The 16,613-nt window shown below is 45.5% G+C and overlaps 1 protein-coding gene across 8 annotated transcripts in view; it reads right to left on the bottom strand.

The window, feature by feature from the left end:
* The window catches only part of SEPTIN11 (septin 11), a 72,251-nt gene extending 60,062 nt beyond the window's left edge, over positions 1 to 12,189 (bottom strand). For all 8 annotated transcript variants that reach the window (XR_012639225.1, XR_012639224.1, XR_012639223.1 and 5 more), the window contains exon 1: positions 12,069 to 12,189. Coding sequence is in view for 5 of the 8 variants with exons in the window: in XM_074950454.1 (XP_074806555.1) it covers positions 12,069 to 12,095 (27 nt within the window). In the remaining 3 variants the exon portion in view is untranslated. The remainder of the gene's footprint in view (positions 1 to 12,068) is intronic.
* Positions 12,190 to 16,613: the final 4,424 nt, after the last annotated feature.

The following is a 16,613-nucleotide window of genomic DNA, read 5'->3' as shown; positions in this document are numbered from 1 at the left end:
TGCCCTTCTAAATGCACAGTAAGTGTCCAAAGTAACTCTATACACTAGACCCAAGCAGTTATGGTCCAGCGTATAAGTAGTAAATCACATACAGGCAGGTAATGGGAGATAATTTTAAATGTATGTAACCAATGGCTGGGGCTGCTGCCATCTTTTGCATAAATGTTTGAGACCAATTCGTAACTGGTTTGTATAGGTTTTTTTTTTTTTTTTTTTTTTTAAAGAAACTTCTGAAATGAGAACAAAATACTCCCCTCCCCAACCCACCCCCCATTTAAAAATGGCACTTGTTTCCCATGGGAATCAACGGGACCAGTCACACTGTAGGGACTAGCCCTGGGAGTAGATGTTTTCAGATTGAGCTCAAACCCAGGAAACGTTACAATCAAGGCTGGTGCTCTGGGCATGATCTAGCTGAGATGAGTCTCCACAGCTGCTAGAGAACACAGTCCACAGTCCCCTATCTCGAGGGAAGAATGTCCATGCCTCTATCCTGACTGTGGAATGCCATGTTATGTGGTCCATGGCATCTCCATTGCCAAGAGCATCATCTGGGACTCACTCTGTCCGTTGCCATATATGGTAATCTTTGGAGCTTTGTTCTTGGAAAGGACCACAGGAACCTACACTGACTTCCTGATGCTTAGCCAGGCTCTTCAGTCAGCTGATGAAACTCAGCCAGCTAGAGAAGAATCTGCAATTGAATTTACTTGCCCATGACTGCGCTAATACAGACGTGTGGACTTTATTTGCAAGTTTACTCGTTTCCAAATAGTAAGAAACATTTAACTACAGATAATTTACTTTAGTAACATCTATATCTGTCTTTAATAAGCCACGGTAAAGCTTGGGCCACACATGAGAATTGTGCCCTAGTTATGGGGACAGAAAACTAGTAAGCCTGTGACCATGGGATGCAGGGAGCTCATTTGTATGACCTCTACTGAGCTACTCTGCCCCTCCCGTATCTTTCTGGAGCAAGCTGAACTTTCCGCTCGGTGGGTTTGTCTTCTAGGACCGGTATGGCTCATAAGGCTGTGGATTTATTGTGCCTCTTTATCAGGTCCTTTAATCCACCCTGTTGTGAGGAGATGAAACATAATAGACTAGTGTCTGCCCCTACTAACTTTGTGCATCTTGTCTTGTCTGACTCAGTCTCTGTGACAGCCTTGTGTGTTTGATTTTTGGCTAGGCCACTACCCGCTTCACAATTATCTGCTTGAGCTGTCGATGGCCAAGCTAGAAAATGAATTGCCATGACCTGTGTGTTGGCTACCTACTTTAGTATCTAATTTTTACAGAGCGAGGCCCAGGCTGGGCAGCTGGAGTCAGCGAGCAATATCTTGACACCTAGCTGGAGCCACATGGGACTCTGCCCAGGCACAAGGACCTGACTCTGTCCATGTGGATGCAGTTTGCGGGACTGCGACCTGGCTTGGGCTGTCTGTCCCCAGCATCTCTACTGAAACGGTGTTGTTTGAGATTACAAGCGTATCCTGATAACATAGGTCGCATGCTGTAACGCTCACCACATGAAGCTGTCATTGTGTAAGAGTCCCTGAGGTTCTCAGCTAACCCCGCACCTAAGGAGGCCATGAAGGCCTCCTCACTGGAGGTTTAAAATACTAGGTTAGAGAGACAAACAGCTCCCAAGGCTGGTCTAGGTATATTTGGTCCTGTCTCAGCATGGGGGGGATGGACAGATGACTTCTCTAGGTCCCTTCCAGCCCTATATTTCTGTGATTCCATGACTTTACTCCATGCAAAGTGGGTGTAATATACGAGACTTGCTTTGCACAGGAGTAAGTGACTATAGACGCACAAAGCAATGGAGGATCAAGTCCTTTGGTTTTTTTTTGTTCTTGTTTGGCAGTAGAGCTGCAGTCTTTTCCATTTCATCCTTCGAAAAATCTCTCCTCCTTTTACAGCATATTTCAACGAAGTGAGGAGGTTTGGCCCTATTTTTGTCTCATAAATAAGGTCATAAGATTTCAGATGCTGGCAGGTATGTGTTTAGCTGAAGTATCCAGTAAGAGAATCTGAATAGCTGCTCTAGACTTTTCCTTCTGCATGCTGTGGTAGCTGGAATACGTGTTTGGAAGCATCTGAAAAATAGCTTGAAAATTCTCTCTCTCTCTCTCTCGGGGATAAATCACAAAAAATGTTATATTAAAAATGGCAGAGTTTATTTTCATGTTTCCTTACTAAGAGCAGTGGTTACAGCCTGCGACCTCACAACAAGCCTTGGCAAAGGGACAATAATAAATAATTCGGTATAGAGACTTTAAAAAAAAAAAAAGTAAAGCAAAGACTGGGTTGGACATTCAAAGCAGAACTTGGTGGCAAGCTCTACAGTGCAGCTGCAGGGCTGGTCGCTGGCTCTCGTGTAACCTTTCTGCAGGGCTCCACTGACAGCTAATGGATGTTGCAGCAGACGGGGTGTGGAATAATTTATGTATTTAAAAGAATGCCCTTCCGTAGAGCGTGCAGATGAGTGCTCAAAGATTTGAAATGTTTTTCAAACAAAATGGTTGAAATGTTTGGCCAAATCCTGCCACCAGTTCCACTAGTGGAGTTACCTTGGATTTTCACAGAGCAGATTTATTTATGCTATTCGCTAAAGTCACTCATTTAGTCTTCTCAAAAAAGCAGTTGCACAATATATTAGTTTTGTGCCAGTATTAAGTAATCACTAGAATTAGGCTGAGGAAACATTTGAGTGGCAAAACTCCCATTAAGTTCAATAGGAACTGGCTCAGATTCTAAATAATTTATTATAGCGCTTTTCATCCATAGATCTCAAAGCATTTTACAAAGGAGTTCAATTGTCTCCATTTTACAGATGGGAAAAACTGAGGCACAAGGAGGCAACATGACTTTGTCCAAGGTCACCCAGTAAACCAGTGGCAGAGCTGGGACTAGAACCTAGGCCTTCTGAATCCCAGGTCAGTGCACTGTCCACTACGCCCCACTGCCTCTAATTACATAGGGAAGAGTAAATACATACTTCTTAACACATAGTATTATTACTAGATACTCCTGCTTCAAACAGGAAGGTATAAATTGCTTCGTGGGGAGGAGGGGACACACACATAGGCTCAAGAATATGAGAAACTCTAGATTTGTGAAGTCTGCTTAACCAGCATCCCTTGCCACTATGACAATCGGTGCGTGTCCAGGAAGTATGGCACGTCTCTGAGAAACAGCTTGGTTTCATCTTTCAGTTCAGCTTCCTTGTAAATTCAAAGCATCAGGAGGGCTTTATTACTGCTTTGGCTCGGAGCCAAAGTTCAGATCCACACCTGAACTTTCCCACAGGTAAGCCGTATCCAGACCCATGTTTCCCTTCCATGGGATGTGAGTAACTCTCATTAAAGTCAGTGGTGGTTGCTCATGCTCACCAGCAACACAATGACAGCCCCCCAGCTTCATGTCAGCCTGTTACAGAGACTGGGCCCACAGCTTGTGAGTGTTTGAAACTGGGGGCGTATTGAGGGCTCACCTCAAACTTTTAAATGAGCAATTCAACAGATAGTCACGAACCCAGAAAGCACGTTCTACCCGATGCAGGCAGTGGGGGTTCTTGCAGTTCTAATTTCTATCAGTGCGTCCATGTCAAGACATTTTCCACCCATCGAAATAAAAAGCTCACCCCGATCCCTGAGCTTGGCACACAAGGATGGAGATGGAGCTTCATGAGACCTTTGTGTCCTCTTATCTTAGGTCAGCTATGGACCACTTCAGCAAACTTAGCTCTGCACAGCTGCCGATTGCCCTTAGGGGCCGTTACAACAGCCAAGTCTCCATGCCCCAGGAGATCCTCAGCGCTAGCCATATCGACTTCATACAAGACCTACAGATCCACTGGGTTCACACACCCCTTCGTGCCAGTGCAGCTCTTTCCACCATTGCTTTGGGACTCCTTGTGAGAGTCAGCACTTGCACAGGAGTATACACAGCCGAATCAGGCCCTACTGGGGGTAGTATTCAAAAGTGCTGGGCCCCCTCAACTCTTACAGACTTCAATGGGATCTGTGGGTGCTCAGCACCTTTGAAAATTGTGCCATAGGGTAGCAGACACTGAACACTCAGGCTCCTTGTGTCTGACTAATCCAGGGTTCCAAAAACAGGTTAAAAAGAGAAGTGTAAATTAGGTCAAATGCTACTGGAAAGTGAAAATTATTTTATATATAGCAGATCGCATTAGAATGCCAGTTAATTCTCAGCTTGCAGTTGTCAGATAGTTGCTGAAATTCCTGCTTTGCCTCAGCTGCCATATTAAAGTGCCACGTACTCAATATTAATGAGACAGATGAAACACAGCGAGACTAGGTTTGCTCTTTCTGTAATAAAAGACACTTTGTGGCAGACATGAATTCCTTTAAATATTCAAAGCATGAAGGATTTCTCAGATTAGATACAGTATTACCTACAGTATATTGGAAACATACTTGAAAAAAGCCATTGTCAGTACTAAACTGAAATCTAATGCCTTGAAAAAAACCCTAAAACCATGGGATAAAGCTATCCCCCACCCCCACCCCCAATTTGGTAAAGTCCTTAACTTCATTATTTTGTTTGGACACAAGATGGGAAAGTGTTCACAACTGAAATTGTTGGCCTGGATTTTGAAGTGACTAGTGATTTCAGGTACTCAATTTAAGACACCCGTAAAGTACCTGCCCCAGGAGAAGATCTAGAGGCCTCTTTAATCCAACAGAGAGATCCAATGGCCAAAAGCTGAGCTGAGCAAAATTCAATCTGGAAATAAGTAGTATTGGTGGGCAGGGAAGAGGGGTGTTTTGTTTTTTTAACAGTATGTGTAATTAACCAATGGAACAGATCACCAAGGGATGTGGTAAAGTCTCCATCATTTAAATCAGATCAGAGGTCTTTCTAAGATAGATAGATAAATATATTACACCCACACACACACTGCCCCTTCTACCCCAGGTTAGTGGGATTAATGCAGAGGTCACTGGGTGAAATACGGCCTGTGTTACACAGCTGGCCAAATTAGAGGATTATTTTGGTAACTTTGCATCTATAGGGGCCCAATTTTCTGAAGGTGGGTGCTCAGCACTTTCTGAATAAAATACGTCTCAGCTTGGGAACCAAAAAACTCTTAGACAAAAACAAAAACTAGCCACTTTTCAAAATCTTGACCCGAATTACTAATAAAGTTTCCTTTTTAAACATGTGTGTTATAGATCAACTACTACCAATCGAAAAAAATCAAGACAAGAGACTCTCAAAGATATGAAGCAACAAACAAGAGAAAAGACAGTTCCAGTTTTGTGGAGCCTCAGTAGCTACCAGGTGACAACCTGTTTCCTGTACAAGTCTGAAGTATCTTGGGTAATCGCTGTTATTACAGTAGGGTGCCAAAAGGCGATAGCCAATTCAATGATAGCCAGATGCCACTGCCTTTCCAGGTTGCAAGTCTCTCACTTGCCAAACCAGGCTGTTGCCTGCCAAATAGCATACTGGAAAAAAAGCCATAATTGTAACTATGGCATTCTTCATTCATGTGAGCTTGGCCCAAAAAACACCAAAAAAACCCCAACAAAACCCATAATTCTTATGGCCTGATACTAACACTCAAATTCCAAGGGATGGGTGTTCAAATCAGTTGAGGAAGAGGATATGAAATGCAAAGACTAGGTTGTGGGAGGAAGCAGTGTGTACAACCATCTAACAACATAATAAGATTTTCAGTTCACTCTTCAGTGCAGCTTACGCGCTGCAATTTATCACTGCAAATAAAAAAAAAAAGATGGAAAGCTTCTTTGTAATTATCAAAGCAGTCTTCATAAGGCTGATCCCTGCCTCATCTTTATACTGTTTAAAAATATAAATGGATGATGCCATGGGTAGAGATCTTGGAAACTTGACTGGAATTATGTTCAACTGTTTGAGTCAAGCTTTTGATATACTCAGCCCAGACACTGAATCTCTTCGTCAACTGCAAAAGGTAACTGCGGCCTGATCCTATTGTCATTGAACTCAATGGCAAAACTCCCATCAGCTTCAATAGAGCTAGATCAGCCACCTAATGGGAAAAAAATATCAGCCTGGAACTAGTCAACCATTTCTGAAGACTCCCCTCAGGATTCAATACATGGATTCCGTGGAAGAATTAAAAAAAAAAGGAACATTCTTAAGATAAGAGCAATTACTGTTCCTCAGGAGTGCAAGGGACCAAATACAAACAGATTTACAAAAGGATTTTGCATCTGCTGTTCAGGAATCAGTTTTGAGTAACCAATTTCCAAAGAAGAGGATGTTTGGATAAAAAAAAAAAAAAAAACAGATTTCTAAAATGAGCTCTTTGCATATAACTGTTGAGGAGGGCACATGGCTGGAACTGGTAAAGAAAATATTTATGATTTTGGAGCAAATGGACTGTTTATTAGTAAAATCTTTTTTTAAAGAGATTTTAAATGGCAAATAGAATCAAACTAAAGAAGCAGAAACAGAAAGAGGGTGAATTCACATGTACAAAAACACATACAGAGTTAAGGAAATAAGCAATCAGTTGAGAAAATCCCTGGAGTGCCCCTTGACATGATCTTATCAGTGATTACAGGAGATGAAAGCAGAAAATAGAAGGCCCAGTCCTGCAAACAGATCAACATGCACTAGTCCTAACTCCCACTGAGTCCCATTGACTTCAACAGAGCTAGGATACATGTTCGCAGAAAAGGACTCTCTTCTAAACAGAATGGGTTTAGATTTTTGGATAAGAAATCCCTAGGACATTAGGTCAGAGAGCTGCAAGATAATGTGCTTTCAGTGAAACGGTGAGAATAGTCTCTTGGCTACTTGTCTGCTGTTGCAACAGTTGGTTTTTAGAATTCACTTTGGCGCAGCTGAGGCAATTTCAATGGAAGACCAAAGAGATGCTGTGGGGGTGCAGAGACAAAAATTTACAGGAAAAACATGGTGATACTTGTAAAAAATTGCAGGGAATTGATCCCCCTTCTGTGGAGATATATATATATTTTAAACACAGCACACTGCAGTGGTCAGTCAGACGTTGTCTATCCTAGAGTCCAAATGATGTTAACCCGAACTGTGTGTAAAACTCACTCTAGAATGATGCTAATCCTGGGCCACACGCTGCCCGGTGCTCTGGCGTGTCAAAGAGTGCAACATGGCTTAGAAGAGCCTCCAGACATTCAATGGAGCAGAGAAGAAACAGCATCTCAGTGGCATGGTCTCCCCTGAGCCAACAGGCCCCTTTGCACAAGAACCACATGCTCAGGGCCCGGGGGATGGGCATAGGATGACTAGTGCAGATGGCAGAGCAGGGGCAGCAGTCACTCTCCACATCATGCTTTCCTATGCACCATTTGGGTTTCTGCTAGCCTCTAGGCCATCACCCTTCAGGAGCAGGGAATAAGGTGCAAGCAACGGAGGGAAGCCAATATCCCAGCAATCTTCTAATCTCCTTGGAAGAGTGCTCTGAAGAGTCATTGAGCTCTCCCCTCTGAGGAAGGCATACCCTGTCTGTTTCAAATCCCAGTGCACATTGGGCCATCAGTTATGTGATTGCACTGTCTATAGAACACTGTTGTAACTAGTGATCTGGGAATCTTTTTGCTATCACTTCATTTATTGTGAGAACAAGGCTCCCTGCAACATGCTTTTCTGTGTGTGTCTCCCATCCAGTCAGGAGGGTGCTTCATTGGTATTAATTGTGAACGCTAATAGCACAGGCGAATTTGGATTGGATCATCGTTCAGGTCCCAGCATAGATGGGTCCTTCCTGGAGAGGGACCCATCTATGCTGGGACCTGAAATTGTTTTAGCGCCTTTCCAGGAAGAACCATTGTGCTAATATGGTTCAGAACCTAGAGCAGATCCAACCAGAGAAGACAATGGATGTTGCAAAGGCAGACAAGTCTGCTGAGGGTCAGACGAAAGAGTAAGCCTGTCTCTTCCCAGCACCTCCCCCTGCTCTCTCTGCCCCTCCCCCCCACGACAAGATTTCTGCCACTAATTAAAAAAACAAACAAACAAAAAAAAACAGATAAAAGCCTTGTGCCCATCCTACATTTGCAATTGTTAGAGAAGCAAAGATTCCAAAGACAAAGCAGCAACAAAAACCCAGTTTGCTTCCAGTGCGGGCAATGAGCCAGAAAAGCAGAATCTGGGGGCGGGGGAGGGGACATTTCAAAATGCCTCCTCTCTAAGCAAACATTTGTTTCTCAGACTGAAGCTGCTTAATGAGCCTTGGCATTTCAATGGTCCTCCTCTGACTTTAAAGCCAACTGCTCCGTGGCAAGGGACATCTTCCAAGAGTTTCCCACAGTTGATTCACTGAGCAACTAGCCCTAGGGAAGATGGCCGGCTGGGTGCAGACTTCACTCGCAGTTCAACCTGAGATAGCAATGGCAACAATGTCAGCTGGGTGGGGGGAGAAGAGACATGGGACACACTGTTCACACCAGGCCCAGCTGGAAGAGTGGGAGCAACAAGGAGAGAGGTTTGAATGAATTTCCCTAAGAATTAAAAAAAGAAGAAGATTGCAAGCAGGGAAAAGACTGATTTAGTGGTTAGGTGCTACTCCCTGGGGCTCGGGAGACCTGGGTTCAATTCCCTGCTCTGCCAGACCTGTTGTGTGACATTGGGCACTTAATCTCTTTGGGCCTCAGCTCCCCTCCGTAAAATGGGGATAACAACACTTCCCTACCTTACAGGGGTGCTATAATTGCGAGGTGCTCAGCTATCACAGTAATGGGGCCATACAAGGACCTATGACAGAAGCAGAACACTCCACCCCATACAAAGGTACAGGAGTGAACCACATTTGCTTCTGGACCCATCCCCCTACTCCCAGGTCTCCGAGCCATCCGCAACTCCATAACACCTTCCATAAACTACTCTTCCAGTTGTCCAAACAACTAAGATGCCACACAGGTCTGAGCACCCTTCGGCTAATTCACAAGGAGGTCTAGTTTGCCAAAGGTGGTGAGCACCCACAATTCTGACTGATGTCAGTGGGTGCCAGGGGCACTCAGCACCTGGGGTCCGCTCAATGGCTTTTTTTTTTTTTAAACGCAGTCTGACATTCTGCCAGCAACAACAAATACTCAAAGATCCTAAAAGAGGTCACAAATTCGAGTCGTCCATTAGCCGTGCTTTTGTTTTCTCTCTCATTTTTCTCCGATGGGTGTGATTGGTAGCCCTTTTCCTGTATATTTAATATATTGTCAAGGATAAAGATAATACCATTTTTAAAAAACTGTTCAGATTATATCATCATCTTCCAAAGCCCACGTGTAAAACTTGCACTCCAGCAGCGCTTCATCCTGCACAGTATTCTTGGACTTAAGCTATTGGTCTTCCTACAAAAGTCAAGTCACGATCCTGAAAACACTTAAGCACATGCATAATATTAAGCAGATGCAAAGTCCCACTGGAATCCCTGACCCTAATCTTGCAAAAACATATGCCCATGTTTAACTTTACACATTGTAATTAGTACCACCAAAGGCAATGCAGTGCATAAATTGAATTATCGTTTGCTGGATCAGGGCCTTAAAATCTTTCATCTTTTCAGTACTCGTAGCCAGCCTACTAGACTACCATTAAATATAGTTCCTTTGGAGTGGTTGGTTAGATATTTGTTCTAGTTATTTTTTTTAATGCACGTTTTACAAGTAACAAAGATCATATCCTGCATAGGCCATCTCAGCCATAAAATGTTACGACTCAAGAATGCTATCTTGGCTCATTAAATCAGATTAAGTTGTTCAGATTAAGTTGTTCTTAATTTCATTCCTTCTGCTTTCATCCCCCCCCCCCAAAAAATACTTAAAAAAAAACCACACACACACAAATTAGCCAGATTCAGAGTTTGAAAGGCAAACATTTAACAAGAGGAACTTCACCCTCTCCGCATGTATAACGTGTTAACAATTAACCATTTCTCCAGCTCTCCCTCCCACCAACCCAATACCCACACAGGAGTAAACGCAGGGAAGAGAAGATTAGATTAAAGGAGTTGCACATACAGAATGGTCCACCATGGCTATGAGACTTCAACTCTCTAGAGATGCTCTCCGGAGAGCAGAACTCAGTTCTCGTTCAGCAGCAGAGCCCAGAAACTGAGATTCTAGAGGAGTAGCAGAGTCTAGCAGTACAGCTGGTTAACAGACTGTGTGCTGTACAGCAGGTTACCTAACTGGACACTGCCTTAGGCTTTGCACTTAGGCAACCTGAACTCTAAACCAAAGATTTTCCCCACTCTTCTCCCCTTGAGTAGGAATTTATTCTGCAAACAGTCCCATTGGAATCAATGAGGGCTCCACGACACACAACGACTTGAAGCCAGTTTAACTGGTGCAAATTTCCACTGGGGTACTATTATTCTGGTTTAAGAAATGCTTATTTTGGTTTAGCTGACACCTGTTCCTCATGGACTTAAATTAAACCAACACAGGAATGCCCCCCACAGCTTTTTGCAACAGTTTAACTACATCAGTTCTATATATCACCTTACATTGAACTGGTGCAAGTCTGCGTGTAGACGAGCTCGGAGCCTACTTAATGAGATGGCCCTGGAAGACTCTGATCTGTAGACTCCCATTCAGCAACACATTTAGGCCCGTGCTTACGTCCCACTGATTTCAGTGGGATTTAAGCCTGTGCTGAAGTACAAGCTTAAATGTAAGTACCTGCTTAATGCCTTGCTGAACTGGGATCTTAGAGACCCATTTCACAGCCAGCTATGGCTCTCCAGTAGCTAGCATAAATTATAGTTGTTCTGTTATTAAACTTCAACTCGTTTTGTTTTCTTTAGCAGTGTAACTTCCCCTCCTACAGCAACACTGCTAAGGGACCATATACATTGACTCCGATGCACAGAATATGCAGTTTATTAGCCTGTTAGATCCATAATTACGTAATGAATGCTAACAGAAACTGTGTGATCCAGGTCACATCTTGAACACAGACACCATTTTCACATTATGAAAGTTACCACATTTAAAATCTTCAGCTCCATGTGCAACATCTGTTTTACTGGTAGGCACAGGAAAAAGTCAATCAAGTTTCTTTCCCTTCCCCCTCTCGACAGTGTATGAAAGCGCATTCATCTGGTCAACATTTCATTTCTCCCCCATTTCTGTGAGTTAGACACAATAAAAGCTTTTTTTGTAAGATCACTTTTAATGCTTTTGTACTTCCCAACATGTATGAAAAACTCGGTGGGAACCAGAGATCAAAACAAACTGGTATACATCAAAACCTGCAAAAGCTATAAGCTCATCCTAAGAAATCATTTTAATTTATGGTTTCTAAACTCAGTGATTATCCATCAGCAAAGTGTCAAAACAAACAAAACCCCCCTAAAAAAAAAAAAAATCTGAAATCCTGGGCGTTTTTCCCTCCCTAATTAATCCTAGACGCAATTCACAGTTGCACTTAAATCCAGCAGCTGTAGGTTTTCTGACTGTGGGAAATTGCTGGGGAGAAGCTGTAGCTGCCAAATGACCACATGGAGTCACCATCACCATTTATTAATTTATTTTATTCTTTCGGGAATAGCTGGGGAGGAAGCAAAGAGGGCAGGTCACGGCCGTGCTAACCCAGATTCATTACACGGCTCTCCCCCAGCACCTCTGTTTTCCAGTTCAACGCTACCCTTTCTCGGGTCACGCAACACCACACGCTTTGTCCAGAGAATAAACTATTCGCCCAACTGTGGCAAGGGAGGAAGCCTTGAAGGCCTCTCCCTTCGGGGCTCAATTCACGGCCCCTGCTGCTCGGACACAGGCGGCTTGAAAACCTCCCCAAGCATCTCCCACCCAGGAGGCGCCGCCCGCCCCGCTGGAAGCCCAAGGCAGGCGCCAGGTCTGTGCCCCGGGCTGGGGAAGCATCATCTACCCAACCATCGCCCTGCTGGGGTGAATGCTCTCCCGGGGCTGGGAGCCCTCGGGGGTAGACCAGGACCCCGCTGTGCTCGGGGCTGTACAGACACAGACCCGACCCGACCCGACCCGACCCGGGCAAGGAGGGCTCCAGGCGAAGCGCAAGGGCCCGATCCGGATCTCACTCACCGCGGGCCTCCCCACCGCCACGGCCATCCCCGCGCTGCGCCGCCGGGGCTCCGGCTCCAGGCTGCCCGGCTCCCCGCGCTCCCGCTGACGCTGACGCTGCCGCTGCTCCGGGTCCCGCTCGCGCTCTGCCCCCGCTGGGCTGCCGCCGCAACATGGCCACCCGGCTGGGCGGGCCCATGCGCGCCGGGGGGGAGGGGCCGCGCCGGGGGGGAGCCGCCCCCGCCCCAGTCCCCGCGCAGGCCGCGCGCCCGGGGCCCGCTGCAGCCCCCCGCCGCCGCCGCGGGCAGAGCGAGCCCCGGGCGTGTGGCGGGACGGGACGCGCCCTCCCCTGCGCGCCGGCGGGTGCCCACGTCCGCCCGGCCTGCTGCAGCCGCCGCCCGGGGCCGGGGGACAGTGGCAGCCTCCGCGCGGGGGAAGGCGAAGGGGGGGCGCGGGAGCTATGGGTGCAGGGGGGGGCAGGAACCCATGTGTGCAAGGGGGGGCGGCGCGGGAACCATGTGTGCAAGGGGGGCAGGAGCCGTGTGTGCAAGAGGGGGCGCCCCGGGAGCCATGTGTGCAAGGGGGGGCACACCGGGAGCCATGTGTGCAAGGGGGGGCACCCCGGGAGCCATGTGTGCAAGGGGGGGGGTCGCTGCCAGCCATTGAAACAAACTGTGACCCTGGCTGTGCTCCCTGGAAACCACGTCCAGCCGGGGGGTGCTCTGCACCCCTAGTTCCAGCACCTGTGGGGTTACCTGGTGACTAGGGTCACAAGGGCCAGTGCCCCACACATGTCCCCTGGCCTCCGACACAGAGCTCTGCATTGGGAGTTGCTGCACACAAGCTCCCCCCCCCCTGCAGAGCTGATCGCTGGGAGCGGGGGGATTAAACCCCAGCCAGGCTGCACAGCCCCCTCTTGGGCGGCTGTGATGGGTTCTGTTTCTGGTTCACATTTTCACACAGCATTTCCCAGGCCTGTAAAGGATTTACCGGAATTTTAAACAGTGTCTTCTGCACCTGGAATCTGTGTCCCTCCCTCCTGAGTGTTGCCAGACAAACATATGTGCCTGGGAAAGGACCAATTATCATTTGCCAGACTAACTGACACTGTAAGATCCTTGGGGCAGGGACCGTGTCTCTGTTTGGGTATGAACAGACCCAGCGCTCACACTGTGCTTTATAAACAATCCTTCATAATCGAAGTGAATCCTAGCTTAAACCATTAGGGAAGGGTCTCACCCCAATTATTTATTTGGCAGTAGTACCTAGGAATCCCAGTCCTGGACCAGGCCTCTGCTATGCAAACACAGATCATTCCTGACCCCATGACCTGTAAGTAGCATTTATTTGGAAGTGGCCCTCTCATACAGGTGGAATAGAATTACTCATTACATTGGATACACTGTGGCACAGTCTCTTAAAACAGGAGATTACCTAACAGGGATGATCTCTTGTACAGGTTTCCCTATAATTAAAGTGGGTAAGGAAAAAGGTGGAGATGTGAAAGAGAACTGTCATTACTCTCAGCTGGAAAAGAAATCCTCTTTATTTGGCACTCCCCTTTGTAGGGTGAATGGCTTTGCGGTGTTCATAGATTCATAGTGTCCCTAGCCAGCAGGGACCATTGTGATCATCTAGTCTGATCTCTTCTTGTATAACACAGACCATAGAACTGCCCCTACATAATTCCTGGAGCATATCTTTTAGATAAACATCCAATCATGATTTCAAATTTGTCAGTGATGGAGAATCCACCATGACCCTGTGTATATTGTTCCAATGGTTAATTACCCTCATTGTTAAAAATTTACACCTTATTTGCAGTCTAAATTTGTCTTGCTTCAGCTGGGACATTTGCAATATCACTCATCTGTTTTTTTTAAGATCACAAATGTGGAGATGAGGAAAGGATTTGAAAGTCGATGGACATACCACTGCAGAGCCTTTGCACAGTGAGGTCAGCATCAGTGCCTGGATAATGAGGGGGACGCTGATTTCATAAAATATTAGAAAGCACATCAGAGCTGGAGCAGCTTGTGAATGGCAGCTAATGACATCTTTGCAGTCTCAAAGGTGAACTGTACAACAAGGAAAAATTGTGCAATTTGCTGCTCCTTTATGATGTGTAAAGATGGCCTCATCAAGATTTTTTTCCGCTTTTAAGCAGTGTTACTAAATAATAACACTGCATTTGTGGCTTGCTGCTCCTGCCTGAGATTTCCAAACTCAGAGAAGAGGCACTGTTATTACCCTAGGCTCAGTCCTACAAAGTACTCCACAGTCTGCCCCCAATCAAGCAAAGCACTTAAGCACCAGTTTAAGCACATGAGCAGTACCAGTTACTTCAATGGGCCTACCCAGATGCTTGAAGTTTGCTGGACCAGGAGTACGCAGCATTTTGCAAAATTGAGCCCCTGAAGAGCTTACAGTGTAAGGGCCAGATCCTGAACACATTCACATTACACATGCAAGTAGTCACACTGAAATCGATTGCACTACAGCAGTACATAAAGTTACACATTTGTGTGTTTCCAGGATGAAAGTCAAAATCACACACCAACAAAGGATAAGGGAAAAGGGCACAACAAATAAGCAAATTGGTCAGGGGTGGTAATTAACCATGTCTTGGTAACATAATGCTTAATAACACAAATGTTGTGTGTATATCTGTACATATGCACACTCCTTTAACTAAATATTTTATATCTTTATCCAGAAAGTTATCTACATACTACTGTGCAAGGAGATGCACACCACACATTGTAATGCACACACAATCTCTTACAAAAGGCTAGATCATAGACCAGACTGCATGCTCCAGGGGGAGTCAGCTCACATCTTGCTTCCCCTGTACAGGCCACTCAGGTCCAAGTGGTTCTGTACGCCCTCTTACTCTGCACCCGGAGCACATAGGGAAAGGAGTGATATGGGAAGAGTTTTCTGCCCCCCCAATGGTCCGGCCAGGAAAGCTGAGCCAGGAGCAGCAGGGGGTTGGGAAGGAAAGGGCAGTAGTTAGCTGTCAGCCTAGGCAAGCAGGAAATTACTATCCTGCTGGACCAAGAGGGGAGAAAGGAAAGGATCACGGCTCCCTGGAGGGGTGCAGCAACCTTACAGTATGCTGCAGCCTTGGTGCACATTCTAGCCCTAAGGCAGTCCCATGACGTGTAACTACAATGCTATTTGTCACTGTATTTTCCATTTATAGTCAGGATGTGTAATGATGGCCTTAAAGTTCTTGCACAAGTTTTTCTCCATTTGGGGGGGGGGGGGGATCTGCCTTTTGTTAATTAGTATTAATTAATTAATTATTATTTTTAAAGGACTATCTGGGCCTGGCTGCTTTCTTTCCTCAGAGATTTTCATCCCACTTTCAGGGCCTGGGAACCCTTGACGTGAGAGGAAGCTGAAACTTAGGCTGTGGCTCTCCCAGAGGAAAAGTATTGTCAGTTTTCAGTTCAATGGATGTCAAGTCTCAGGTCTGGCCTACGCTGGGGGAATGTAGCTGGACCAGCACAACCCCCTAGTGCAGACATGTTGCTGCGGTCTAAGTAGTGACTTGCTTCTGTGCCGCTTACCTCCTTTGTAACACCTGGGTCAGCTACACCAGCGGAAGCCTGGTTTTAACACCTCTCTGAACTAGGACCTTCCACTGGGCTGCTACACTGTAGCTACACCAGTGCACAAATCCTTCACTTAGACAAGCCCTAGGATGACTCATCCCCTTCTTCCTCAACTATGAGAGCTGTGAATCAGGTTTCTCTCTTATAGTATCATGTAGATGACTTCCTGGATACAGTTGTTTAGGGCAGAGAGGTTGACAAATAAATAAACCAACAATAAAAAAGATTTTCTAGAGTCCGTTTGGATTTGGGTTATTCTCATGCAGTGCACAGTGTCCCTGATGCTCAGTTGGAAAGGGGGACCGCACATTTTTAAAGATTTCACACCTTCGTTTCATCAAATCTAAAATGACATTGGTGCAAAGAGAACTGCAAGTTATTCCTCCGAAAGCAGATCACTGATCTAACAGAACTTTCCTAGCTCTATGATTTTGCAACTAAGGGGTCCCCTGGCCTAGTCCTTTAATTGTTTCATTGTAACTATGGGACTATTCTATTTTTCAGATGAAACTGAATGAGAAAATAGACATTTAAGATAAACTGAAATATTATTTGCCATTTGTTTAATCTTGGTGCTTTAAAATCTAGGAGTATGGGTCCCTAAAGACAGCCCTGTTTGTATAGTACCCGTGGAGGAGTCTGTATCATTAAAAGGGGAGTGTCTAGAAAGCCTGTGTCAAGGGCGAGAACTGTTTGACTTTTTTTTTTTTTAATTTATTTTTGAAATACTGATTCATCTTTTTTTCCAATCATTTTTGACCAGCTCTACTAGGGGCTTTTTTCAAATTTCTCCAGAACCCTCAGAAATGACCTTTGGAGCTGTAGAGTTGCTCAGCAACCATGAAGAGCTAAACTTTATTAACTTCAAGGATCTAGAAGGGTATTACCAACAGGAGAGAGAGCAAACAATTACAAACTGCCAAGGACAGACAATAGTATCTCTTTA

This window comes from Natator depressus, chromosome 4, assembly GCF_965152275.1.
Source record: "Natator depressus isolate rNatDep1 chromosome 4, rNatDep2.hap1, whole genome shotgun sequence".
Classification (NCBI taxonomy): domain Eukaryota; kingdom Metazoa; phylum Chordata; order Testudines; family Cheloniidae; genus Natator; species Natator depressus.
The sequence above is the reverse complement of the archived record's forward strand: the minus strand, read 5'-3'. Positions and strand labels throughout refer to the sequence as shown.